The sequence below is a fragment of the Pelmatolapia mariae genome, linkage group LG2 (genome assembly GCF_036321145.2).
Source record: "Pelmatolapia mariae isolate MD_Pm_ZW linkage group LG2, Pm_UMD_F_2, whole genome shotgun sequence".
NCBI lineage: Eukaryota > Metazoa > Chordata > Actinopteri > Cichliformes > Cichlidae > Pelmatolapia > Pelmatolapia mariae.
In genome coordinates this window covers 659405-686027 of record NC_086228.1, presented here as the reverse complement: position 1 = coordinate 686027, position 26623 = coordinate 659405, and the positions used below count along the sequence as shown (strand labels likewise).

At 47.9% G+C, this 26623-nt stretch overlaps 1 protein-coding gene across 6 annotated transcripts in view; it reads right to left on the bottom strand.

Annotated features, from left to right (window-relative positions):
- Positions 1–26623, bottom strand: part of grin1b (glutamate receptor, ionotropic, N-methyl D-aspartate 1b) — a 63771-nt gene that overhangs the window by 14412 nt on the left and 22736 nt on the right. For 4 of the 6 annotated variants that reach the window (XM_063489426.1, XM_063489442.1, XM_063489452.1 and 1 more), the window contains exons 5-20: positions 22309–22371; positions 21342–21439; positions 20552–20673; positions 15545–15719; positions 14914–15064; positions 11595–11681; positions 10468–10603; positions 10204–10331; positions 8145–8309; positions 6919–7037; positions 6345–6457; positions 6114–6262; positions 3416–3573; positions 3163–3324; positions 2237–2346; positions 1972–2117 (exon numbers count right to left, since the gene is read on the bottom strand). In XM_063489426.1, coding sequence (XP_063345496.1) covers positions 1972–2117; positions 2237–2346; positions 3163–3324; positions 3416–3573; positions 6114–6262; positions 6345–6457; positions 6919–7037; positions 8145–8309; positions 10204–10331; positions 10468–10603; positions 11595–11681; positions 14914–15064; positions 15545–15719; positions 20552–20673; positions 21342–21439; positions 22309–22371 — 2082 coding nt within the window. The remainder of the gene's footprint in view (positions 1–1971; positions 2118–2236; positions 2347–3162; positions 3325–3415; positions 3574–6113; positions 6263–6344; positions 6458–6918; positions 7038–8144; positions 8310–10203; positions 10332–10467; positions 10604–11594; positions 11682–14913; positions 15065–15544; positions 15720–20551; positions 20674–21341; positions 21440–22308; positions 22372–26623) is intronic. The other 2 variants (XM_063489434.1, XM_063489469.1) reach the window with 1 other exon arrangement.

Sequence of the window (26623 nt, the reverse complement as noted above, 5' to 3'; positions counted from 1 at the left end):
TCCGCCATCTTTGTTTAATTGGTCACATGACTGCATCACATGACTAAAATGCGTCATCATTTTAGAAAGTCTCCGTTTTCACTGTCCACACTGCGACGGGACAGCTCCATTTTGAAATGTATGCGTTTTCAAAACGCTGCATTTTTTCTTGGGGAAAACGCCGTCTCAGTGTGGACGGGAGGCCAAAACGGAGAGAAAACGATGCATTTTCAAATGTGTGGACGTAGCCTCAGTTTTTACTTGTTTGTGGAAACAGCTGCTGACCTCACACAGTCCACAAACTCATCACTACAGAAAGCACCAGGTCAAAGTTCATATTTTGATTATGTCATAGTGGTGGTTTTCTACACCCACTTCCTGCACTTTGTATTTAGAATGGGCAGCCAATCGGAAAAAGTTGACTTAAAGGGGGAGGAGCTACAACGGCTTGTCTCAGACAGAAGACGAGCTGCAGGGTGGCGTCAGATAAAGAAGGATTATTATGAACTGTGAATCGTGCAAAGCTGTTCTGTGAGAGTCCAGGAATAAAACCACGGAGTCGACCGAGCTTTCCTCATTTCTGTGACTCATTAGTGGGATGAATAACCTCAGGCTAAACTCTGACTAACCTCTGATTAATTTCAGACTAACCTCTGACTAACCTCTGACTAACCTCTGACTAATCTCAGACTAAACTCTGACTAACCTCTGATTAATGTCAAACTAATCTTTCACTAACCTCTGACTAAACTCTGACTAACCTCAGACTAATCTCAGACTAACCTCCGACTAATCTCTGACTAAACTCTAACCTCTGGCTAATCTTTGACTAACCTCTGACTAATCTTTGACTAACCTCTGACTAACCTCTGACTAATCTTTGACTAACCTCTGACTAACCTCTGACTAATCTTTGACTAACCTCTGACTAAACTCTGACTAACCTCAGACTAATCTTTCACTAACCTCAGATCAACCTCTGACTAACCTCAGACTAATCTCTGACTAACCTCAGACTAACCTCCGACTAAACTCTGACTAACGTCTGACTAATCTTTGACTAACCTCAGACTAAACTCTGACTAACCTCTGATTAATTTCAGACTAACCTCTGACTAACCTCTGACTAATCTCAGACTAATCTCAGACTAAACTCTGACTAACCTCTGATTAATGTCAAACTAATCTTTCACTAACCTCTGACTAAACTCTGACTAACCTCAGACTAACCTCCGACTAATCTCTGACTAAACTCTAACCTCTGGCTAATCTTTGACTAACCTCTGACTAATCTTTGACTAACCTCTGACTAAACTCTGACTAACCTCAGACTAATCTTTCACTAACCTCAGATCAACCTCTGACTAACCTCAGACTAACCTCCGACTAAACTCTGACTAACGTCTGACTAATCTTTGACTAACCTCAGACTAATCTCTGACTAACCTCAGACTAATGTCTGATTAAACTCTGACTAAACTCAGAAAAGAGAAAATTATACATTTTCTGTTCTGGGGGCTCTGGGCTATAGGTTGGGTATTTTTCACTTGTTGGTCACAGTTACAGAATAAATCACTCATCGGTGAATCAGAAAACGACCCGAGCTTCACGGAGCCATTGAAAGCTAACCAAGCGTCAGTGAGCACGCTCTTGATGATCAGCAGTCAGTTTAATTAACACAACCCTTCATCCTGAGCACAAAACTCATGTTTCGCCTATTAAACAGCAAAGATGACAGATTTTTCCGAACAGACGTAAAAACAAAGGCCTGATCCTGATCTCAGTCCTGCTGCTGGCTATAATGACCTCGTTGTGAGGATCACACATACTGAATACTGTTTACCTCCTAGAAATAAAACGGAGCAGAAAAACCAACAGCATCAGCAGCGCAGAGCCACAGACAGGTGAGCTGAGTGCCATAACGCCACACAGAGCTTCAGCAGAGGTCAGGGCGTAAAGTAAAGTAGAGTAGAGTAAAGTAGAGGCGCGTACCTGCAGGTTCTTCCTCCACACATTGACGGCAGCAAAGGCGAGCTGCATCTGTTTCCTGCGGGCGTCTTTGTGCCGTTTGTAGGCGATCTCGATGAAGATGAGGAAGATCCCAGCCACGATGCCTCCAGCAACCAGCATGAACACACCTGAGGGGCACAGGTGACGAGAGACGGCGTGAAACGCTTCACAGGTAACATCTGCTAAACAACACAGCCTCAGGGGTGCAGTTCCTCCAGCGTGCAGCAGAGGCAGCACTGAGTCCTACCCGCCATGTTCTCGAAAGTGAGGGTGGCCGGGGCGTTGCTCCTGGAATCGCACTCCTGGTATCGAACCCACGTCTTGTCGAGATCCTCCATGAAGCCGTTCTCATGAGAACTGTGGAGAAACAATGAAGCGTGAGCGACACATATTTGATTGCTCAGATGTTTGTTGGTTTGTGCTCAGGTGTTTTTAATGTGGAAATATGTGTCTGTGTGACATCCTCCACACCCCCAGGTCACTCACTTTTTATGTTTTCACGGCCCTGGCGGGGCCTCCTGTGAGATTGGTCTCGTGTGGGCGTGTCCTGCCATCTCGTCTGCCTTTTTGTACTGACTCTAATCATCAATTAAGAGTACTTAAGGCCAGAGATGCACACTTTGTACAATGACTGACACTAGCAGCACTGACTAACAATGTGCTGTGAGGTCAGTTTCATCATCATTAATGACTCTACAGCACAGAGCCAACAACATCCCCACAGACACAGCGGCCAGAGAAGCAGAAGAACATCACATGAAGAAGGCCCTGAGTAAATGTGGTTATCCCAGCTGGACATCTGTCAGAGGGGAAGGCTCCTAAAGAAACGTTTCTCCCACTGAAAACGTCCAGATGAACAGAATCAACATTTTGGGAAAATGGTTCGACATTACGAGGAGGAGGAAAATACGAAAGCTGTAAGCACATACTCCACCAACACCCTCCCGCTGGTCGTTTCAGGAGTGTGTCGGTGGAGTAGAAATCGTCTTGGCCATCATCGGTGATGACTCTCTAACTCTGAGTGTAACTGCGGCCAATCAGAATGTGTCTTTGGTGATCAGAGAAAAGAATCACTGTGACACAACAGAAACATCTTTCAGCTTCTCAAAGTTTTCCTGTTCGCTAAAACACACCCAGGATGGGCTGCAGGTGAGTACCTGAAGGTTTTCGTACCTGAGAATAGCCAGAGACACGTTCTGTTTCCACGGGCTGTCCTTCCTCATTCCGATCCCGAATCCGGAGCGGAAGAACAGCTCTCCTGTCGTCACCAGATCGCACTTCTGCGACGCCTCAAACTCCAGCACGGCGCTGTCCCAGATGAAGGCGTGAAGCTTACTGCGGGAGGAGGGTGGACGTGTTGACAGAGGCACACTCCACAGTACAACAGGTGCATTCACGACAGGTGTGCTGACTCTGAGCTGCTTACTTGTCTCGCACAGCTTGGATGGCCTCGGCGGCGCTCTCGTAGTTGTGCTTCTCCATGTGCCGGTACATGGTGCTCAGCTCCACCTGCCTTCTGAAGTAGATATCCACCGAGCTCTGCTTCACTGTGGCGTAGATGAACTTATCTGATGGGTTACGCAGCTGAAAGCAGCAGCACACGGCACAGCGTCAGACATTATCTCTGATACCATGCTCTCCTAACACCTGTGAGGGTTGCACCTGAGTGAGAGCAGGGTTGGTTCACTCAAGACGAGTAGAACCCAGTCGTTTAACACATTTATGAACAAAACCAGGAAAAACATCTGCTGTCGTACAGCTGGAGGAGGCTCGAGCATGGCACACTGACTCCTCCATGAGTCAGTCAGGACACGACTGCCCGAACAAACCCTGAGTCCTCAAGGACAGGAGCTGGTCCTGGGATGAAACACCCTGACGGATACTTGGAGCTCAAAACGTGCGATGGTCAGTTGTCCTTCGATCCACGTAAAGAAAAGCAGGAACTCAAACTGAAACTGACCTGCATGTACCTGTGTGTGTGTGTGTGTACCTGTGTGTGTGTACCTGTGTGTGTGTGTGTGTGTGTGTGTGTGTACCTGTGTGTGTGTGTACCTGTGTGTGTGCGTGTGTGTACCTGTGTGTGTGTACCTGTGTGTGTGTGTGTGTGTGTACCTGTGTGTGTGTGTGTGTGTGTGTGTACCTGTGTGTGTACCTGTGTGTGTACCTGTGTGTGTGTGTGTGTACCTGTGTGTGTGTGTGCGTGTACCTGTGTATGTGTGTGTGTGCACCTGTGTGTGTGCGTATACCTGTGTGTGTGCGTGTACCTGTGTGTGCATGTACTTGGGTGCGTGTGTGTGTACCTGTGTGTGTGTGTGTACCTGTGTGTGTGTGTGTGTGTGTACCTGTGTATGTGTGTGTGTGTGCACCTGTGTGTGTACCTGTGTGTGTGTGCGTGTACCTGTGTGTGTGCGTGTACCTGTACCTGCGTGTGTGCGTGTACCTGTGTGTGCATGTACTTGGGTGCGTGTGTGTGCACCTGTGTGTGTACCTGTGTGTGTGTGCGTGTACCTGTGTGTGTGCGTGTACCTGTGTGTGCATGTACTTGGGTGCGTGTGTGTGCACCTGTGTGTGTACCTGTGTGTGTGTGCGTGTACCTGTGTGTGTGCGTGTACCTGTGTGTGCATGTACTTGGGTGCGTGTGTGTGTACCTGTGTGTGTGTGTGTGTGTGTACCTGTGTGTGTGTGTGTGTACCTGTGTGTGTGTGTGTGTGTGTGTGTGTGCACCTGTGTGTGTACCTGTGTGTGTGTGCGTGTACCTGTGTGTGTGCGTGTACCTGTGTGTGCATGTACTTGGGTGCGTGTGTGTGCACCTGTGTGTGTACCTGTGTGTGTGTGCATGTACCTGTGTGTGTGCGTGTACCTGTGTGTGCATGTACTTGGGTGCGTGTGTGTGTACCTGTGTGTGTGTGTGTACCTGTGTGTGTGTGTGTGTGTGTGTGTGTACCTGTGTGTGTGTGTGTGCACCTGTGTGTGTACCTGTGTGTGTGCGTGTACCTGTACCTGTGTGTGTGCGTGTACCTGTGTGTGCATGTACTTGGGTGCGTGTGTGTGTACCTGTGTGCGTGTGTACCTGTGTGTGTGTGTGTGTGTGTGTGTGCGCGTGTGTGTACCTGTATGTGTGTGTATGTACCTGTGTGTGTGTGTGTGTGTGTGTGTGTGTGTGTGTGTGCTTGTGTGTACCTGTATGTGTGTGTATGTACCTGTATGTGTGTGTGTGTGTGCGTGCGTACCTGTGTGTATGTGCGTGTACCTCTGTGTGTGTGTGTACACCTGTGTGTGTGTGTGTGTGTACACCTGTGTGTGTCTGTGTGTGTACACCTGTGTGTGTGTGTGTGTGTACACCTGTGTGTGTGTGTGTACACCTGTGTGTGTGTGCGTGTGTGCGTGCGTGTGCGTGCGTGTGTGCGCGTGTACCTGTGTGTGTGTGTGTGTACCCTTTGTGTGTACATACATATACTCACTGTGTACATGTATACTAGTCAGTACAGATGTCCATATTTACATTCACCGATTTGATACTGTAACTTCTTTAGACCGGACATTTAAACATTTTCTCTTACACTGCTGTGAGTATTTTTATTCTATAATTTTTCTTTATTTTCGCAGCTCTTTGTCCACTTTCTGACACATTTCCCACGTGTGGGACCAATAAAGGTTTGTCTCATCGTCCTAACAGAATAACCAGCCCCGGCTGGCTCTGTGCACTCAGACGGACTCCAGAGATCATTTCACACATTTGGATCTTTGATTTCAGTCCAGGTGAATCTCTCCTCTGAGAGACGTTGCTAATGCAGGAAACCGTCCTCTCACAGACGAAGAGCTGGGCGGTTTCCAGGTTTGGTCCTTGTAGATTTTCCTGGTTTAAAAGGAACAAATGACGGGCTGTGATAAGGGACGGCACAGGCACCTGGACAGACGACCGAGTGTGAGCCACCTGCTTTTGAAGCTTTTTAAAAGGCCCAGTTTTTACCAAACAGGTATGAACCCACTCGTGTCATGTCTCAGAAGACTGAAGGCTTTAACTTTACAGACTCTTTATAAGGACCTTGAATGCTGCATCAGACACAGATAGCATCCTTTTAACTACCACCTCTTCCTGTGAAGATGACGTAGTTCATCCTCACCCTGGGGTCGTTGATGCCAGTGATGCGCTCCTCAGGCCGGTCCAGCACCAGGAAGGCTGCCAGGTTGGCAGTGTATGAAGCTACGATGATCATGGCGAACCCTGCCCACACCATACCCAGAATCCTGGCCGAAAAACTCCTGGGAGCTCCTGCACGCAGAGCAGACAGGAAACAGCGCTGTCAGCAGGTAGCAGCGTGTCGCCACCGGCTTTACCTTCTGCGTCCTCTTACCTTCTCCTATCCCAGAGTTCAGCAGCACTCCCCACGAGAACCACATGGCCGAGGACAGGGTGAGGGCGTCTTCCTCTTCTTCTTCGCTGTTCACTTTGAACCTTCCGAACGGGCTGCACACACACAGCTGTGTTAGACTTCACAACTGCATCACAGGTAAAAGTCCTATCCTGATTTTGACCTTTGACAAAATCAGGATAGGACTTTAAGTGTCTCCCTGGGCACAGACTGGGATAAAACACCCTCATTGTCATTCTTCTGTACGGCTGCTCTCAAGCCCCGCCCACTGTCTTAATGTAGCCCCACCTACACCGGTCCCGTGTATGTACATTTCACGTGCGGTAACAGACTAAATGAAGCGCTCAGAAGGAATGGCTGTTTTTGTTGAAAGCCAATATGCCATTTTTACCAGCACCGTCTCACTCCTGTGACCAGGGGCTTGAATGTGTGACCGAACACGTGGATGAGTTAATAACAAGTTTTGTGGAGTTTGGGATTTCTGCTGCTCATGTCTGACAACCTGAGTGACTCCTTGGAGGGCGGGGGCGTGGTCTGAGGCGTGGTGTTGGTTTACCTGAACCGGTCTAGTAGGTAAAGCATCACTGCCACCACGTGGACCGACAGACCGACTAACAGCCACAGTGTGCTCTGGAACGGCTGCATAAACGAGTCCAGAGTGCTGCGAGGGATTTCCTGTGAACACACACGCACGCACGCACACACGTCATTAATTTTATTTCCAACATTATCTGAGACAGTTTGAAGCAGGAATCTTTTATCAGCTGTTTGAACTCTTTTAGCTCCGCCTCCTGAAAGCCAGCTCCTTCCTGATTGGCCACCATTACCTTTAATGTTCATGTGTCTTAATCTGTTCCAGACTCTTTGAGCTGCTCTCTTACTGATGAAGATTATTTTTAATGAATGAACTAATTAAAGTTTTGTCCGGCTTGGCTCGCAGCGTGAGAACGAGAAACCTGGGTAGTTCGCACGCTGATGGGCGGGGCCTACAGCTCTGCTCTCACAAATGTCCATGCAGCACCTCCTCGTTTCAGCCAATCATCACTCACTTCACTTCAGCTTCTCTCACAGTAACAATCAGCGCTGAGCTTTCAGCCACATGCCCAACAAGTCAGGAGACGGGAGCGAGTATGACTCCTCAACATGACCTTTACTGAGAACAGTTTATCCCTCGTCCTCCATCTTCACCTGGCCCCAGGTGTCTGCAGGCTGAGCAGCTGATGACCCCCCACACTAGCAGGGGCTCCCAAGAGCATGTGAAAGTGACATGCTCTGTTATCTCCATGTCGGTGTCGCTTACATCACAACTGGCCAATCACATTGTCTGATCATTCAGTTAGCATTAGCCAAGAAGTTAGCTAACACTATTTAAAAGCATCACCAGCAAAGTGAAACGTGGCTAACAGCAAACCTAACGCGATAATAGCTTTGCCTGAATTAATCAAGAAAACACTTCAGACGCTTACGATTTCTTCTAGAAGACAAAGGCATTTTTGTCTTTTTCGCTATCTCTCCCGGGCTATGACATCACAGTCATGTGATTGGTCAGTTGAGCCTGGGTGAGGGATGCCGTAGGGACAGCACCACAAGCTCGTGTGCATGAACACTGGAACTGTTTAACTAACATGGACTGCACAACATCGCAGTTTCCCTGTGATGAAACGTAACCTCAGTTCTCTGCTGCTCTCACACTGGCTCAGGCTGAGCATCACCGCTTTGTTGTGTCATGACAGCGTCACATCATGAACCTTCGTCATGGTTTGCACTTCCTCGCTCGCTCACCTTCTTGACGAGGATGGTGAGCCCCTGGTATTTGAAGGGTTTGGAGAACTCGATGTACTGAGCGCGCTCGTTGTTGATGGTGAGCGGGGCGACGATCATGTCGGCGAGGCCTCCCAGCAGCTCCCCCATCATCCCGTTCCACTCCTTCTTGTTGCTGTTGTTCACCTGCGGGAGGGAGGGAGGGCGCAGCTCTGTTAATGAAGGTTTGAGTTTCTTTTACATCGTAACATTCATGACCTCACTGCAGCAGGTTAAAGCGTTAAATATCTGCAAACCCACATCAGCTGCAACAAACACTGTGAGGCGTGCTCAGCAGCTCCAGCCTGATCACGTTATTGATTACTGATGAGCCGATCCGCTGGGAGGAGCACAGCGAATCCCTGATTGGCAGGTTTGTAGTTTCTCGCTTTAAATAATAAAGGAGGATCAGATTTGTCTGAAGCGGCTGCATTTTTAAAGGCTGAGCTCAGATTTGAATAAAACATGAAGGAGAACAAGATGCTTTCATGTGATCGACTAAACAGGAAACATCATCCTTCAGGAGCTGGGTATACGTGGAACATAAAGCAGATTTCAGGCGTGAATAATCTCTGAAGAGACGAGAGAGGAGGAAGAGGAGGAGGAAGGGGGAGGAGGAAGGGGGGGGGGGATCCAGAGCACAGAGGAGGGGATGAAGGAGAGCGAGCAGCAGAGAGAGAGAGAGAGAGATGAATAAATGGCTCTCGGCTCCGGCAAGGTCGGAGTCAGGGACGGAGCAGTGGTCGCCATGGCAACAAGCCTGGGCGACGAGCTGCCGATGGGGATGAATCGGTAAGCAGGTCAGAGAGAGCGAGATGGCGATGACATCATCAGGCCGCAGATAACCACACGTGAAGCAGAGACTGTCCGTTTACCTTTGAGAATGAACTGTAATCACATTACTCCAGCTCACTGATGACACAGCCAATCAGAGCCAAGAACATCCACACACAGAAATTCTCCTCAACGCGCCACCACTACTCCACAGACTGTATATGAAAGATGGCCAGAGCCTTCGCTGTCGCCATGTTGTTTTTTAGTTTCCAGAAGTGACTGTATTTGGATGAGAGGGTGGAGCTTATGCTGTCAGCTGACCATCACCTACACCTGCTAAATCACAGCCTGCTGGGACAGCTCACCTCACAGCAGCCATGTTATTGTTACCACGTAAACAGAACAGCTGTTTGTAACTAAGCTGTTTTGGTGCGTGACGTCGCTCCTGCGAACATCAGCCTGCAGCTGGATGGAAATGTGTTTTAATGTGTTTCAGTATCTAATGTAACCCCCGACCTGCAAACGTGCTGGCACAGATCACACGTCCTTCATCGCCTTCATCATCGTCAGTCTGCTCACCTGAGCTCCACGCCTCAGATCCACCCGAGGGACGGAGCACAGTCAGCTGCAAAGAGCCCGACCGTCATCCCTCACAGGATTACAGGATCAGGATACTCTGATTACAGCAGAGAGCTGAACTTTCCCCTGGAAGTTATTCAGGCTGATGTGACACACACAAATATTCAAACTGGTGTACAGGTACACTCACAGACTGTATGTAAAAGATGGAAGTAGCCTTTTTGTTTAAAATGTTATTTTTAATGTGTTTTTATATCCTGGAGGTGGCCAGCCAGCAGGGGGCGCCTCTTCTGGTTATAAATACAAGTCTGTGAGACAAGGAGCTTCCTGCTCGGCTGATCTGAGCTCAGTGAGCCGAAGTCGCTGCTCTCAGGTCTGAATGTGAAGTTCAATTTGAAGATGATGTCATTAGAGTGAGGAAGGAGGAGGAAGCATTGAGGGCGGGGCTACACACTGAGCCTATGAATGTGCAGTGTGCTCAGTCTCTCTGTCAGAACCCCGTCATCGTCACATCGAGCTCCAAAAAGACAGAAACACTAAACGATTAAGTTGTCCATCTTTGATATACAGTCTTTCATTTAAAGCAGAAGGACAACACGTCCAAACAGGAGGACGTTCATCATGTCCAAAACCAGAACAGCAGTCGGACCTGCTGCAGTGACAGCGAACAGAGTCACGTGACACTTACTCGCTCCTGCGTGCCAAACTTCCCATCAGCCACCAGGTGAACCTCATAGGTGAAGTTCATACTCATGGCCAGCTTGATGAGCAGGTCGATGCAGAAACCATAGCAACACTGAGGGACGATGGGCTGACCTGGACACATAAACACAGCCTCATTTCAATCATTCAACTTTATATATACGGTGCACAAGCACGCACACACACACACACACACACACACACAGAAAACAGGTCAAATCGGGTCTGGGAGGATAGTGTGTTAGCGTACCTGGTATGGTCCCGTTGGGTCCAGTACAGATCACCTTCTTGATCAGGACTCCGTTGACGGTGTACTCCTCTTTACACGTCCCGTCGCTTTTTGTTGGCTTCACGTAAACAAATGGCTCCTGATGAATCGTCACGATCTGAGCGCACAAACAGCGAACACTCAGAGACGTGGACTGATCCAAACGATCTGGGAGACGCTGACGCTCGTCATCGTGGCATAAATGTTATTATAGCCCACCCATCCAAGCCGTAGTTCATTATTTGTACAAACCTCAGTTGTGACGGCTTAAAGGTCCACAAAGCCCCTTCAGTTTTACATATTTGAATGTAGACATTTGACAGGTCTTAGTCATGTTACAAAAACATGTCCTCACTGTTGGAAAACACATCTATAAAAGGTTTAACTCTGCCCTGCAACTTGTGATTCCTCTGATACTATTCTGTGCTTAATTCTAGTGTTTCCTGAAAACTTGCCATAGTTTCTTTTGAAATTTTTGGTTAAACCCAGGCTTTATTTGTAATAAGTTTCTATAAGAAGAGGGATTTATTTTAAATTTCTATCAATAATATTTGTTTTCTAAATATGTTATTTAGAAATCAAATATTTCTTCTGATGAAACAGGAATACCCTCATTTTCTAAGAGCCTACAAGAAATAAATGCTGAGTTTGACGACGTAGCTGTGATCATATTCCATAACAGTTATGTTAACTGAGGCACACCTCAATGTGTGCCCAGGTCTTTAGATACTCTTTAGAAACTCCAAACTTAAATACAACCCTGAAATATCTGTGTAGGTTGTTAGTCATACAGCCCACATGTATACATACAATGGAAATACAGAGGACCGAATACAGAGCCTTGGCCTACGCCACATTTTGCATAAATAGAAAATGTAAACATTCACAGGACAGAAAATGAAATGTAACAGATTAAAAAGGCATTTTTCATGCTCTGGTTTGGCTCAACATCTGACCTGATTCATGAAGAACACAACAACAAACCCCAACTCATGATTATCTGCAGAGCTCATGTCTTTAAAAACGTCCAACATGAAAAGCTGCAAAAAGGAGCGGCATCACATCTCTGAGACGATGAACCGAACAGACGCGTCGAGCTGCGGTTTTACCTTGAGTCTGGTCGACATCTGGTATCCGACTGGCTTCTCTGTCTCTCCTCCAGGCCAAATGATTTTCCTCTGAGGGTTCATCACAACCTGAAGGGCACACAGAAACACACGGTGAGGACTCAGGTTGTGATGTTGTTGCACGCAGGTCTCACTGTGACAGGCTGACTAAATGACAGCATCAATACTGCATCTATGCATTCATATTTAAAGAGGCAGGAGGCCTGGATGCTCGCTCGCTACATCATGTTTCTCTCAGCAGCTCGGCTCTGACTGGCGTCGTACCTGTCACCGAACTAAACATTCATCTCATTTAATCAATAGTGAATTACTGCAGCGACTGTAGCTGCAGCACTCAATGATTCATGTGAGATTTGAACGTTTTAGTATACTGTCACAGGCTTATTCCTTCTCCTTGGATCTTTATTTGGAACTAAACACTGTTTATTTGTGTGATATTTTGAGTATTTTTGCCCTTACACAACTTCTGTTGGCCAATACTGATGTCTGTTTGTTTGGTTTTTTAAGTCTATGAATGCAAGAACTCTGACAGCAGACAGACGTCTGTGAGGGTGGTGTATGGGGACAGAGAGACGTCTGTGAGGGTGGTGTATGTGGACAGAGAGACTTCGGTGAGGGTGGTGTATGGGGACAGACATCAGCTGAATGAGAGACGTCGTGAGGGTGGTATATGGGGACAGAGAGACGTCGGTGAGGGTGGTGTATGGGGACAGAGAGACGTCGGTGAGGGTGGTGTATGGGGACAGAGAGACTTCGGTGAGGGTGGTGTATGGGGACAGACATCAGCTGAATGAGAGACGTCGTGAGGGTGGTATATGGGGACAGAGAGACGTCGGTGAGGGTGGTGTATGGGGACAGAGAGACGTCGGTGAGGGTGGTGTATGGGGACAGAGAGACTTCGGCGAGAGTGGTGTATGGGGACAGAGAGACGTCTGTGAGGGTGGTGTATGGGGACAGAGAGAAGTCTGTGAGGGTGGTGTATGGGGACAGAGAGACTTCTGTGAGGGTGGTGTGTGGGGACAGAGAGAAGTCTGTGAGGGTGGTGTATGGGGATAGAGAGACTTCTGTGAGGGTGGTGTATGGGGACAGAGAGAAGTCTGTGAGGGTGGTGTATGGGGACAGAGAGACGTCTGTGAGGGTGGTGTATGGGGACAGAGAGAAGTCTGTGAGGGTGGTGTGTGGGGACAGAGAGAAGTCTGTGAGGGTGGTGTATGGGGACAGAGAGACTTTGGTGAGGGTGGTGTATGGGGACAGAGAGACTTCTGTGAGGGTGGTGTATGGGGACAGAGAGACGTCGGTGAGGGTGGTGTATGGGGACAGAGAGACTTCGGTGAGGGTGGTGTATGGGGACAGACATCAGCTGAATGAGAGACGTCGTGAGGGTGGTATATGGGGACAGAGAGACGTCGGTGAGGGTGGTGTATGGGGACAGAGAGACGTCGGTGAGGGTGGTGTATGGGGACAGAGAGACTTCGGCGAGAGTGGTGTATGGGGACAGAGAGACGTCTGTGAGGGTGGTGTATGGGGACAGAGAGACGTCTGTGAGGGTGGTGTATGGGGACAGAGAGACTTCTGTGAGGGTGGTGTGTGGGGACAGAGAGAAGTCTGTGAGGGTGGTGTATGGGGATAGAGAGACTTCTGTGAGGGTGGTGTATGGGGACAGAGAGAAGTCTGTGAGGGTGGTGTATGGGGACAGAGAGACGTCTGTGAGGGTGGTGTATGGGGACAGAGAGAAGTCTGTGAGGGTGGTGTATGGGGACAGAGAGACGTCTGTGAGGGTGGTGTATGGGGACAGAGAGACTTCTGTGAGGGTGGTGTGTGGGGACAGAGAGAAGTCTGTGAGGGTGGTGTATGGGGACAGAGAGACGTCTGTGAGGGTGGTGTATGGGGACAGAGAGACTTCTGTGAGGGTGGTGTATGGGGACAGAGAGACTTCTGTGAGGGTGGTGTGTGGGGACAGAGAGAAGTCTGTGAGGGTGGTGTATGGGGACAGAGAGACTTCTGTGAGGGTGGTGTATGGGGACAGAGAGACTTCGGTGAGGGTGGTGTGTGGGGACAGAGAGAAGTCTGTGAGGGTGGTGTATGGGGACAGAGAGACTTCTGTGAGGGTGGTGTATGGGGACAGAGAGACTTTGGTGAGGGTGGTGTGTGGGGACAGAGAGAAGTCTGTGAGGGTGGTGTATGAGGACAGAGGGTGATGGATGAGCTTGGCAGGAGGAGTCTCTGTGGACTATGATGTTTGCAGATGACACTGTGATCTGCAGTGAGAGGCTTGATGGGTGGAGGTGTGAGGGCGAAGGAGACAGGTGGAAATGTAGGGAGCAGAGGTAGTGGTCAACCCTTCACAGACAGGTAAAGAAGAGAGTGGAGGCAGGGTGGAGTGGGTGGAGACGAGTGTCAGGGGTGACTGTGACAGGAGAGCAGCAATAGCAAAGGGGAAGTTTGACTGGATGGTCATGAGAGCTGCTGTGACGTATGTTTGACAGTGACACTGACGATTTATACACAGGTGCAGCAGATGTGTTAGCAGCTGTAAAGACAGGTGTAGCAGCTGGTGCAGCAGGTGTAGCAATCAATCAATCAATCAATCAATCAAGGCTTTATTCGTCACATGCAGGGGGGTCCTGCAGTGAAATGGGACCCCCCCCGACCTTACATAGACACACAAACATCACATGGGGATACAGTCGGAGATTGGTAGCATTGGAGAGAAAAACATTGAAATGTACATTACAATGGGAAAGTACAAGAGGAAAAAAAGAGACCCCTTCTCATGCTGTGCTTCCATGGTAGGACAGCACGAGAACAGGAAACAAAAAAACTCCTCTGCACAAAAAAGCACATAAATGTGACACAACATTGGGAAGACATAACAAGCCACACGGTAGGGTGATGGGTAAGGAGCAATGTGAAGCAAACCCAGCAGCCGCCTCGCACAGCGCTATCTTATCCAGCGCGGCACGTAGACCCGCCGTGTTCCCCCACAGGAAACAAGCATCGAAGGCGTTTGGAAAGGGAGGGGGATAAGTGTGTGGTTTTCAGTGTAAGTGTATGTGTGTGCGTGTCCATAGTTCAGCGGAGACAGTGTCCTTCGCCCTACCAGGCTAAGTAACAGTCTGCCAGCCAACCCAGGTGGCCTTAGAATGGGGAGGAACAATGTCAACACAGGTGTTATCTCGGATTGTTTTGATCGGCTCCAGCCTTGAGCCCGCAGCTGGCGCCGGAGGGGTAGCCGTATTAAGATGGTGATTTCTTTCCAACAGCTCATGAGAATTTCGAGCTGTATTGAGGTGTACTCTACCTGTGTTCCGTTAAAGACTCCAACCTGGACGAGGCGACCTGGTTTCTGCTGGTAGTTCAGGATGCTGTAGGTGGCGAAGCGCCGGTCGCCGTCGTCGTTAAACTCGATACGTCCTGTCAGGCCGTCGGGGTACTTTGATGACATCAGCACCCTGTGGAGCCAATCAGTGCACAGAAGAATCAGAGCTCCTTTATTTTCACGTTTGGTGGTGACATCATCATGTTGATGCGTACACAAATCAGGTATGTAAGTTGAGGCGACACCAGGTCACATGACGCAGCTGCAACATAAACAGTTCTGATTCAGAGCGACTGATTGGGTCACACAGAGAGGAGGAGACACTTATTATCCCAGTTATGTCAGACTTGAAGATGAATCCAGATCAGATCAGCGCCTCCCTCTTATTCTCACTTTTGTGTTCAGCAGTCCGCTCTGTGATAATCCAACCTAAACGGGCTAAAGTGGGACACGCACAGCGGTCACGTAGCGTTTGCATCAAACGCGGTGGAGGAACGGCAGCGAGAGACCCACAAGAAAAACAAGCACATCTCCTAAGTGTAGTGCACCATGCCTCCTAATGACCAACCACAGAATCTTTGACCTTTGACCTGCAGCCGTGGGTGGTACTAACCGTTTAAAGAGTGGCCCGGTCCTCCAGATGTTGGTGTTTCCCACGCAGCCCCGTGGAGGTTCAGTGATGTTCTCCTTCTCAAACAGCTCCTGCAGAGACTGCGCCACCACGGCCACGGCGTCCGCGATGTGCGCCGACTCGTTCTTACCGTTAATCAGCTGGAGGCCCAGCAGGCCTGTGCCCACACACACGCACACACAGCAGGAAGTTAAACAGGCTGCAGACTCAAAGCTGCCCTCATTCACACACACATGTTAATTAAACACTCGCACACACTTTCATTCAGCTGATGTAATTACACAGTGCATCAGTGTAATTCAAACACACACTCGGGGCTTCAGGCGTCAGGTCAGTGTTCATCACGACCAAACTGCATGCTGGGAGTTCACTCTGACAATCACAGCGTTTGTCTCAGCAGAAAAGCCTCACTGAGACGTCATGAAGAGTGTGTGGTGTTTTCCTTCAGCACAAACTCGTCATGCTGCGAAAAGTGTCTGCATCTGTCTCCAAGCTGGGCCAAAACGGGTGGCTAACAGTGCTAGCATCCCCCAAAATCTACTGGTAATAGCTAACCAACAGAGTTAGCATGTCACAAATGAACCATAAGTAAAAGCTACCGGACAGTGTTAGCATCTCACAAATGAACTATAGCTAACCATCAAGTTTGTTACTAATTTTTTTTTATAAATGCCTTACTAAAAACCTTTGGCTAAAATGGAATTTCTAACTAATATTGTTGGGAACTTACATTACGCTAACATTAACAAACTGTTATTTTTTGAAATGCTATGCTAACAATTAGCTGAAATTTCAAAACATTTGGCAGGCAAGCTAATGCTTCTTCCTGAAAGGACCTAGCCTGCTTATTGTTATTTTCTGACATCATAATTTCAGGTTTTCATGTGAAACAAGTTTCAAATAATGAGCCAAATGTGTGAGAACATAATCTGTGTTATTCCTCAGACTACTCTGCTTCAGGTCTGTATATATTCTCAGTTATTATAAACACGTCGTCTAAGTATGACGCATACTTGTGGGACCTTGGTAGACTTCCTGAAGCTGGCCAATCAAAAAAAGAGAAAGTTTTTTAGCACACGAGCCTTAAACAGACAACTTATTGCAGACAGATGATGACCTGAGGGCCAGCGGCTGGTCTAGTGGAACATAAAAGCAGAGCTGGAGCTGAGCCGATGAAGCTGTTTCTAACGATAACGAGCGCTGACGGCAGCAACACGATTAGGAAGCCCGACACGTCCGCCTCTCTTCCATAAACAAAGCTAAAGGGGAAGCGTGCCTGTGCCGCCGCTGCCTGCAGACCGATGCAGCTGCACAAACATTTCCCTCATAGTGCAACAGGAGCCCGTGAAGAAAAACACCAACAAAATCCAGAATGTCGCAGTGCTGCTCCAGACGTTTCTTTTCAGGGGATCGTTTCAGGAGGGTGGACACGATAATGCAAACACCTGTACCATCTGATATAAAGCAGGCCTGCAGATGCTCTCGCTGTTATTACAGGTGCGCTGAGATTTGAGTTACAGCTGTTCACATTATTCTGCCCATCCTGTGTGTAGGCCCCGCCCACAGAAGAGTTTAGGATGAAGGTTATAATCTACCTCGCTGTTACATCCAGCTGATTTGTGTTTTATCTAGCCCAGGCTCGCTGCAGCGGCCACGTTTGATCCATGACTGAGCCTGTACGCTAACATGGACACGGCTGCTGTTTGGGGCTAAAACCACTAACACTGTGTTTTACAGCTCGGGCATTTCCACTCATGCTTCTGTCACACAAATTATACAATATTGTTTCAGGAAAATCTCCTCGTCAGGTAATAACGTGAAAGGAAAATATTGCAGATCTGAGATTTTTTACTAAGAGGAAGCTGTTTGTTTCAGAGATACGACCTCCGACTGTTTCTGGTAGAAAGCAGAAACGATCCAGCGTCTCTGCTGAGCTGAAACGGTCCACCCAGAAAAGAAACCTCCACCCTCGTGCAGCAGAGACAAACCCACTGTGGATCGTTTCAGAGTGCGGTCTCGCTGCACTTTTAAGGCAAGGATGGATCGTTTTTCTGACACATCAGCGACTCGGAGGACGCGATGTGCAGAAAAGCCACGCATCGTTTTAAGAGTGCAGGGGCCGGCCGGTGAGGATGTCTGTAGAAACAAAAAGCCATGGCAACAGAGCGGGGAGCCGATTACCCAGCAGCCAGAGGGGAACGCCACGACCAGGACCAGGACGCCACGTTAACTACGGCACCATGTCAGGGACAAAACTCCAACATGTGCACTTATTTAATGTTCATTAGGTAAACTCAGAGCAATATTAGAACACGAGCACCTGTCTGCTGGCCTTCATCTGCTTGTTCCTTTCACTTCATCGTCTAGTTCGAGCTGTCAGATTTTCATTCCCTGATTATACTGATAATATCACATAATGGATCTAACAGCTTCATTTTATTTACTTTAACTTAGCCGACTAATAATGACAAATGCTAATTTGAATAAATGAACGAAACGAGCAGGAGAGACAGGAGAACGTATCCTCAGCTTTTTCTTTCCAACATTCAGCAACTCTGATTTATTCATTGATCAGATTTTCATTAATATAATCATTGAAATGTTAAATTCATGTCAAGTTGACCTGTTGACCTCTGAACTCTGTACTATGACAGTGAATAGCTTCATATTTTCTACTGTGTGCAATAAAACCTGCAATCATCCGACTGACCTCACCTGACTCACCTGACCTCTTCCTGATGAGTTCCTGCTCTTTTACATCCATTCTGTGTGTTAAAAGGGCGTCTGCATACTTTTGAAGTATGAAGATAAACGTGTGATCTGGCTGACTGAGTAATTAGCTGAATAAACCCCGCCCCTGGCTCCACGTTGCCGTGGGCGAGGCCTCTATTGGCCACTTGCAAAGGGCAAAGCATCAAGCAGGTAACAGGAAGCAAGGGCGGCATCTTACCAGTGTTTGATTGGACACACGTCACGGTTACCGCAGCAACATTAGCAGTTTATTACCCCCCCACACCTGAATCATTAAGCCCGCCCCTCCCACCCCTGTTTAGCAGCATGTTATTGTTACTGTGAGAATGGGCAGACGGGCGGGCGGGCGGACGACACACACTATAGAAATGAAACAAACAAAAAGATGTTAGACACATTTAAAGCCACACAGTTACAATGAGCCCGGAGAGGAGGGAGCGGTTAAGAACCTTTAAACACGCCTCCACGCCCGCCATGTTTAAACGTTCAACCGGCACTCCGAAGAAACCAGAGAGAGAAAAAACACACCAGGACACTGAGAAGCTAACAGACTGATGAAGAGTAGCTTCCTTCATCTGAAACCTACTAGAAACAGTGCCAGACAGAGAGAGAGAGAGAGAGCTGTGCTTCCATCCAACCGTTTTAACATCGGATCGAATGATGACGCTGAGACTCGCTGACTCCCGACCTGCCTGCACCGCTCTGTGGACCGACACTTTTGCACTAGAGGACGTGACGTCAGAGTGCCTCAAAGCGCTCTAACGCTCCCCGTTCAGAGACTAACGGGACTCTTCGTCATGTTCGATGAAGTCCAGACGACTGCTGTCACAGTTCCCCGAGCCTCTTCTGTCTCCGAACATCTCCAACCGAGTCTCAGGCAGCGCCTGTCGCTCTGGCTCCTTTCTGAGGAGCTGTTTCCTGTCTCTGAACTCAAACCCAGCCGAGCTCTTAAAGCTACGCAGAACCTCTCTGTTTGGTTTCATCTTTCAGCAGCCCAACACCCTCATAACCGCTGCCCAACGTCAGAGCAGCCGTCGACGATGTGAGCGTCCCTGCTGCAGGACCTCGGGACAGCCTTTATGGACGATGAAGAGGACCGGGATGCTGCTGATGTTGATGATGATATGTTGATTATGGAAGCGTCAGGACACGTCCCTTAGAGTGTCCTGTGGGAACAGCGCTTCAGGAGTATGGGATGTTTGGTTTTTAGAGGTCATTCGGTCCCTGTACAACCGCTGCGGTTGTACGTCAGACTCATTCCTGGTGGATAACCCAGGGCTGACCTTTGTCACCGCTTCAGTTTATAATTTTTATGGACAGAATTTCGAGGCGTTGTTTCTCGGTAGTTATTATTGTAGGGTCTACCGCTGTATGAATAAAATTTACTTGAATTTAAAATTGAATTGCGTAACCAAGTGGCTGAAAGATTTGACTTTGGTGGTCTCAGAATCTCGTCTCTGCGTTTTACAGATGATGTGGTTCTGTTGGGTCATCAGATGGTGGAGTCACAGCCGAGTGTGAAACTGTGGGAATCATTGCCTCCAAGTCTGAGGTCATTGTCCTCAGCTGGAAAAGGGTGGAGTAAGAGGCGAGTTTCTGCCCCAAGCACCTCGGGTCTTGTTCATGAGTTGGCTGTAAAAGCAAAACTGTCGATTGTCGAATGAGCTCGAATGGCAGGCCTCCCCTTAGAGACAGGGTGAGGAGTGCCATCGTTCGAGGGGGGCTCAGAGTAGAGCCAATGTTCCTCCACATCGAAAGGAGACAGCTGAGGTGGTTCGGGTATCTAACAAGGATGCCTCCATTCACATGGGCATTACCCACGGGGAGGAGGCCCACTGGAGAGACTCCATCTCTGGGCTGGCCCAGGAACACCTTGCCCCGTGACCCCAGACAAGCAGAAGAAAATGGATGGAAGGATCTACTTGTTAACTGATTATGTGATCTGATCCTGATCCTATATGATGGTGTAGTGAACTTTTATTGAGAAGTTGGACCATGTTTAACTCTCAGAGGTCTGATTTTTTGGGAGCTGAAGCAGCATTTGGTATTTGGTTAAATACTGATGATGACAGGAACAAAGAAAGAGCCGTTTGATCTATTTCCTCTCTGCAGGTGACAGGTGACTGCTTTCTTGTGAATTTTCCTTCTGTTCGAGCTTTGCTGTCAGTTGGATGGAAGAAGAGCTGCAGACAGACAGAGAGGAAGAAAGGAGGAAGAGGAGGTGAGAGACGGACGTACCGTCTGGAGCTTCACTCAGAGCTTTGCCGGTCATCTCCCGTTCTCCGACCAGCCAGACGTAACCAGAGCCGGTCATGTTGAGCTGCCGGGCGGCTTTGTACACGAGCGCAGCTTCGTCTTCACTGCAAACACACAAACACACAGCAGGTAAGCACTCACCTGTGGCCGACACAAACAGACCAAAGACCCAGTCATCAATCACCTAGCAACACTCTGGAAACCAACAAACAGTCCTGTGGACGCGCAGTCTGACTTCTTCTGTTCGAGCTCCAAGCGTCTCTTTAAAGACCCGATGAAGGTTTAGCTGATTTCACGTCAGTGTGGTCAGTGTTTCTGCACCACAGCACCAGAAACACTGCAGCTCAGTACATCGACTAACACCTCCCAACGAGCTGAAGCTCGGGTCGTGGTCATCAGACTTTGGCCTTGTTCAGTTTTGGAACCGCTGCTGGTGTTTTGTGCAGAAGAGTCTGACTTTCCTCAGATTCCGACAATAGAGGCTGATTGTCGTTGTATCAGACTAAGGGCTGATCTTTAGACCTCGTACATCCTACTCGCGTTTACATGGATTTTTTTACACAACATTTGCAGGTGCTACTTTTACCTGTTGGGGATACACAGATTCAGTCCAACACTTGCTGATGGCTCAGTCACAAAGTTCCTGCAAAGTCATGGCAAGAACAACTTAAACTGTGACCAGTGTCCTAACCCTGATACAGCCTAACTGTGGAAACCACAACATCATCCAATCAGAAACCATCATGGAAACCACCTTGAAATGTGCACAAACCTGGCAGAGAGGATGATGACTCGGGCCTCCAGGTCTTTCGCCTCCAGCAGCAGGGCGGTAAGGTTGGTGTCCTGGCTGAACAGCAGCACCTTCTCAGCCTGGAGGACCACCAGATGGACACGGTGGACGGACGGTAACACCGAGGGACAGTGAGAAACACGGCAGAACAAAACACCACAGAACACATCGCAGGACAGCCATCGTTAGCTCCACATCCACAACCCCTCCCCAACCACCCACAACCCCAACCTTGACCATGCTCCCTCTCACCCACGCTACCACCGGAGGAGGAGGGACGGGAGCAAAAAATGGAGACAAAAAGTGTTCAAGATCTGCTGAACTAAAGAAAACTCAAAGTCGAAGCTGGAATACAAAGAAGGAGGGGCAAAAAGTTGTGCGTGGTGTGGTGGCACATGCAAACTGAGGCGCTTTCAAGACTCCAACCAACCAACCAACCAACCAATCGGGGACGTGCATGTTAGAGCGCACTGATGCAACCGCAAATTAAAAAAAAAAAGATTCAAGTGGAGGGGGGGAGGAGGGGAGGAAGAGGAGGGGAGGCGGGGAGGAGAAGTGGTTCATTTCCAAAAAGAAAAAGAAAAGAGGAGTGAGAGGATCCTGGTGTGCGGTGTTCCTCGATAATCTGCAGACAGAGCCACGCGTCAGCCTGGCCACATGCAACCCTTCACAAGGAAAAACTCGGGGAGGGGGAGGGGGATGAGGAGGGGGGAGGAAGAGGAAGGGCGTCTCTCCTGCGAGTGTAAACCCATTCCCGATGTGCAGGAATCATGAAAAATCAAAAGAAAGAAAAGAGATGGTGGAGAAAAGACGTGCCACCAGGATAAGAGTCTATCTCTGGAGCCGGGTTGGATTCTGGGCGGGCGGGGCTGACTGGTGTTTGGCTACTACTGGGCGAGCTCAGAGATTGGTTGGGCGGCGTGCATCATTTGACCATGCAAGTTTATACCTTGGGTGTTCTCCTGAAGTCAAAGTTCTGTTGGTCGAGGTTTTCATAGTTCCTGTTTTTAGTCTGATGGGTAATGTGCACAGAGAAAATATGCAGACACAGAAGAAGATTATAGACAGTCAGAAAAAATGTGGGGGGGGGCAGCAAAGCATCCAATAAATGATTGATTTCTTCTGCAGGAGTCGGACGCAAACACATCGCAGTCTGCCCAGCGGTCTGTCGACCTGCGTCCAGTTTGGACTTTTCTTCTTTTTAATAATTACCTCCGTGCGCAGCGCCCCCTGGTGTGTGGACGACAGCGGCACGTGTTAACCACTAACATCTGGATGAGAGGTTTCTAAGCACTGCTGTGCTGAAGGTGTAAGTTTTAACAAACTGAAATGGAGTGATTTGTTTTCTAAGCAGTCTGGTGATGTCAGGATATCAAGCGTAGGATGGCCATTATCGCCCAAAACTCCCTGAATGAAGAGGAAACCACTCACCCTGAGATAAACTACAACCTTCTGGTTTTATCTAAAGGTATGAACACGTATGAATCAGCTGTTTCCCCTTAATCTCTTTAAACCCCCTGCTCCTAAAAAGCACATTTGTTCCTGATTGGCCAGTTTCTGGAAGCCTGCTGAGGAGCAGAATGCCTGCACTGCATGGTTTCTCTTCAGCAGCAGGTGATCAGACATACAGAGGTTTGAAAATGAGTCTAATTCTCATTTCCTGAACCCCGCTGCCGTACTTTTAATTAAACGATGACTTTCTCTGTTTCATCATGTTTCATGTTGTTTTTCTGAACAAAGATCAGGATGTAATAAAGCATCTGTTCCTGAACGTTCCTGCAGTCCTAGAATGACCCGTAGACGCTTCCTCCCTGATATCAGTGATGATATCATCATTAGTGCTCCTCAGTAGAACATAGACAGTGGTGGCTCGTGCATGAAGGCTGTGATTTTGAGGTGTGATTAAAGAACAGGTGCTAATTATAACGGCTGTCGCGGAGCTGCGCCGTGACCGGCTCGCTATATTTAGTCTGAGGTGTAAAATCGCTCCTGAAGCCTGCCTGCAGGCGTGAACGCAGACGCTTTATTTTTAGAGAATAAAGAGACGCTTTGACTCAGAAGCCTGTCGAACTTCACAGCTCAGCCGTGATCAAGCACTCGTCGCTTCAGCTCCTCAGGATGAAGAGCTCAGACCTAAGCCTGAACCTCGCCACAAACCCAGCTCGGTCTCATTTTATCCACACTCAGACTTCCCTCTCTGCAAACTTCCTGTGATGTTAATCCGCTGTGGCGGCGGCGCGTCCCATTAGTCCTCGACTCGATCCGCTCCAAATGTTAATCTCATTAAATTTACATCCGTGCGCAAAGTCCCCGAACAGCACGGCCTCGCTCCGAGAGCGCTTCAACCGACCTTCACACACACCTAATGACACGTCCAGGTTTATTACTGTTTTACACCTGAGCCCAGTCCGCTGCACGGAGAATCACAGCTTCAGACCCACAACTGCAAAATACAAAGCAACGAAAGTTTCAATGTCACAGAGTAAAGACGCTCCAAAGATAAGACAGAGGATGGGATCCCACTTACGGAAAATCTTTTCCAAGATTAAAAGTACAGTGTGGAAAACCTCACCACTAGACGTCAGTAGATCTCAGCAGTCAGCTGAGTTCTGTTTCTAATCCTTCTAATCCAGTGCATAATCCTAGCTACGGTGGCTGCTATGGGACAAACATGTTGTAGGCAGCCAAAAGAGATCAGAAACACGACATTTAGACTCCTCCCCATAACGGCCAGCGTGTTTCTGCTACTGTTTGTGTAAATAAATATTTCTGCACACACTATCATTTAACATATTTGAATAATATCAGCACTCAGCTATAAACAGATATGTGTGAATCACATTTTCACTTTAAGTCTATCCGGTCTTTAAGTCTGACGTCATCAGCTGTTTCCAGGTCCAAACTCTGCTTCAGGTCCCAAAGTCAAACGAACACTGCGGCATCACTGAGAGTTACAAACTGTCTAAATTCTTTCACCTTTAATAAAATGATCAGCGCTGCTGCTTTACCAGGTGTAACAATGAAGTTTAACATCCATGAAAACAGGATTTATTAAATTCAGTTAGAAGTTAGCAGGAAGTTAGCTCGCTAGCTTCCATCTAAACATGTTTAGCATGTTCTGACTGAGAGATTTCTGAAACATTCAAACGTACAGCTCTGCTATCACTTCCAACATAAATGAAGACAGAAAACTAAACAGCAGTGACGTTTGTAGGGTTACTGAAGTTGGGCTAGCTGGTATATAATGATGTGCTACGTGACACAGCGACACAGCTATGTTAGCATAAACACAGTGATCACTGACTGTTTTTAGGGGCTTGTTCAGATTAAATAGAACAAGATACAAAACATGTTAAAAACACAACAGCCTTAATAAAAGCAGAGTAGTTTGTTCACACGTCATCACTTAACAACAGGATAGTGAGTGTGGGCTGTCAGTGTGCTGTGAACCACAGCTGGTGTCCACCTGTGTGAAACGAGTCCCCTCTGACCGAGGACGGCTCGGTGATCGCTGCTGTTTCACTGGCTTCTAATCACCATAAAACACAATTAGACACAACAGCGATGATTAATGACAATGCACTGATTTGTTGGATGATGTAATTACGCATTAATCAACGTATATTTACGAGTATAATATCATTTTTAAACATATACAATAATGTTTAAGCTCCTCAGTGATACGCTGATGTAGACATCTGTGATCACAGTCTCTGAGTTTCTTTGGAGTATTTCTCTCTTCTGTGTGTGTGTCTGTGTGTGTGTGTGTGTGTGTGTGTGTAAGTGTGTGCGTGTGTGTGTGTGTGTGTGAGTGTGTGCGTGTGTGTGTGTCTGTGTGTGTGTGTCTGTGTGTGTGTGAGTGTGTGCGTGTGTGTGTGTCTGTGTGTGTGTGTCTGTGTGTGTGTGAGTGTGTGCGCGCATGTGTGTGTGTGTGTGTGTGAGTGTGTGTCTGTGTGTGTGCATGTGTGTGTGTGAGTGTGTGTGAGTGTGTGTCTGTGTGTGTGCATGTGTGTGTGCGCGCATGTGTGTGTGTGTGTGAGTGTGTGTGAGTGTGTGTCTGTGTGTGTGCATGCGTGTGTGTGTACATGTGTGTGTGTGTGTGTGTGAGTGTGTGTGAGTGTTGTGTCACTCCCTCTTGGTCACATGAGGATCTGTAGGTAAGGGAAGCGATTCTTCCTGGTTTCCATTTAAAGCCTGAGTTTAACCAATCAGGGTTAAGCAGGCTGTTTAAACTGTTTTTTCTTGGACTCTTTCTGTTCACCTACTTTCATCAACAATGATAAGAAGAGAAAACCTGACATCCTGAACCAAATACGATCCATCGTGTTTCCAGATGTCCCTCCGACACTGTTCCTGCCAAAGCAGTGCTGGGTTTAATGTGAGACATCAGACAAACAGCTCGTTGATTATTTTCTTTTTTTATCGTATTATGTCGTATATCAGTATCTCACATGTGTCATGGAAACATGTGTAAGTTTGGCTGCAGCTTAATGTTTACCAAATCGCCTAATTAGAAGCAATCTGATGCAACGTAGGAAAAATGTATATACTTCAAATTAAAGTGCTTGGCTACAGGCTTTTATTTTGAAATGTGTGTGGCGTACAGCAGGCTGTGGGTGCTGGTGGGTATTACATGCTTTGTTAAAGCCGGATATTTAAAGCAGGAACAACACATGACAGCCGCCGCCGCTCGCTTCACCTACTTTAGCTAATGTGCTGTAATATTCATGCGTCTCCCACTTTAAAAAGTCTCTCCTCCAATATTCATGAAGGTGTTTGACTCAAACTGAGAGACACAAAGTCACATTCAAACTTTCCTAAAGTCTCATCTGCACTCTGGAGGATTTTTTCTGTCTCTTTCTGCATTTCTGAACCGTAGAAAAAATATGAAGCGTTCACGCTTTGAGAAATATAAACATGCCGACCCAGAGCCGCTGCTGCTTTGTCGTTAACAAACAAATCCTCCTTTTCTTTCACTGCTTCTTACTTCCTGCCTCCATCTTCATTTGCTGCTTTTGAGTTGTTGTAAACATCACAGCACCACAGCGAGCCGATTCATCGCAACCACCAGAAAGATGATTTATTGACTCTCTCTACCCGCCTGCAGAACCACTGTCACTTTGTCTAACATGTTTTTCAGTGAACCAACTAAAGCCTGAATGACATAACGCAGACTCGCCCTCTCGCTCACCTGAGGAGTTGTGCCCACGTGATTGGCTGAAAGCATCTGACAGACGCACGAAAACAAGAAAAAGAAAAAAAGC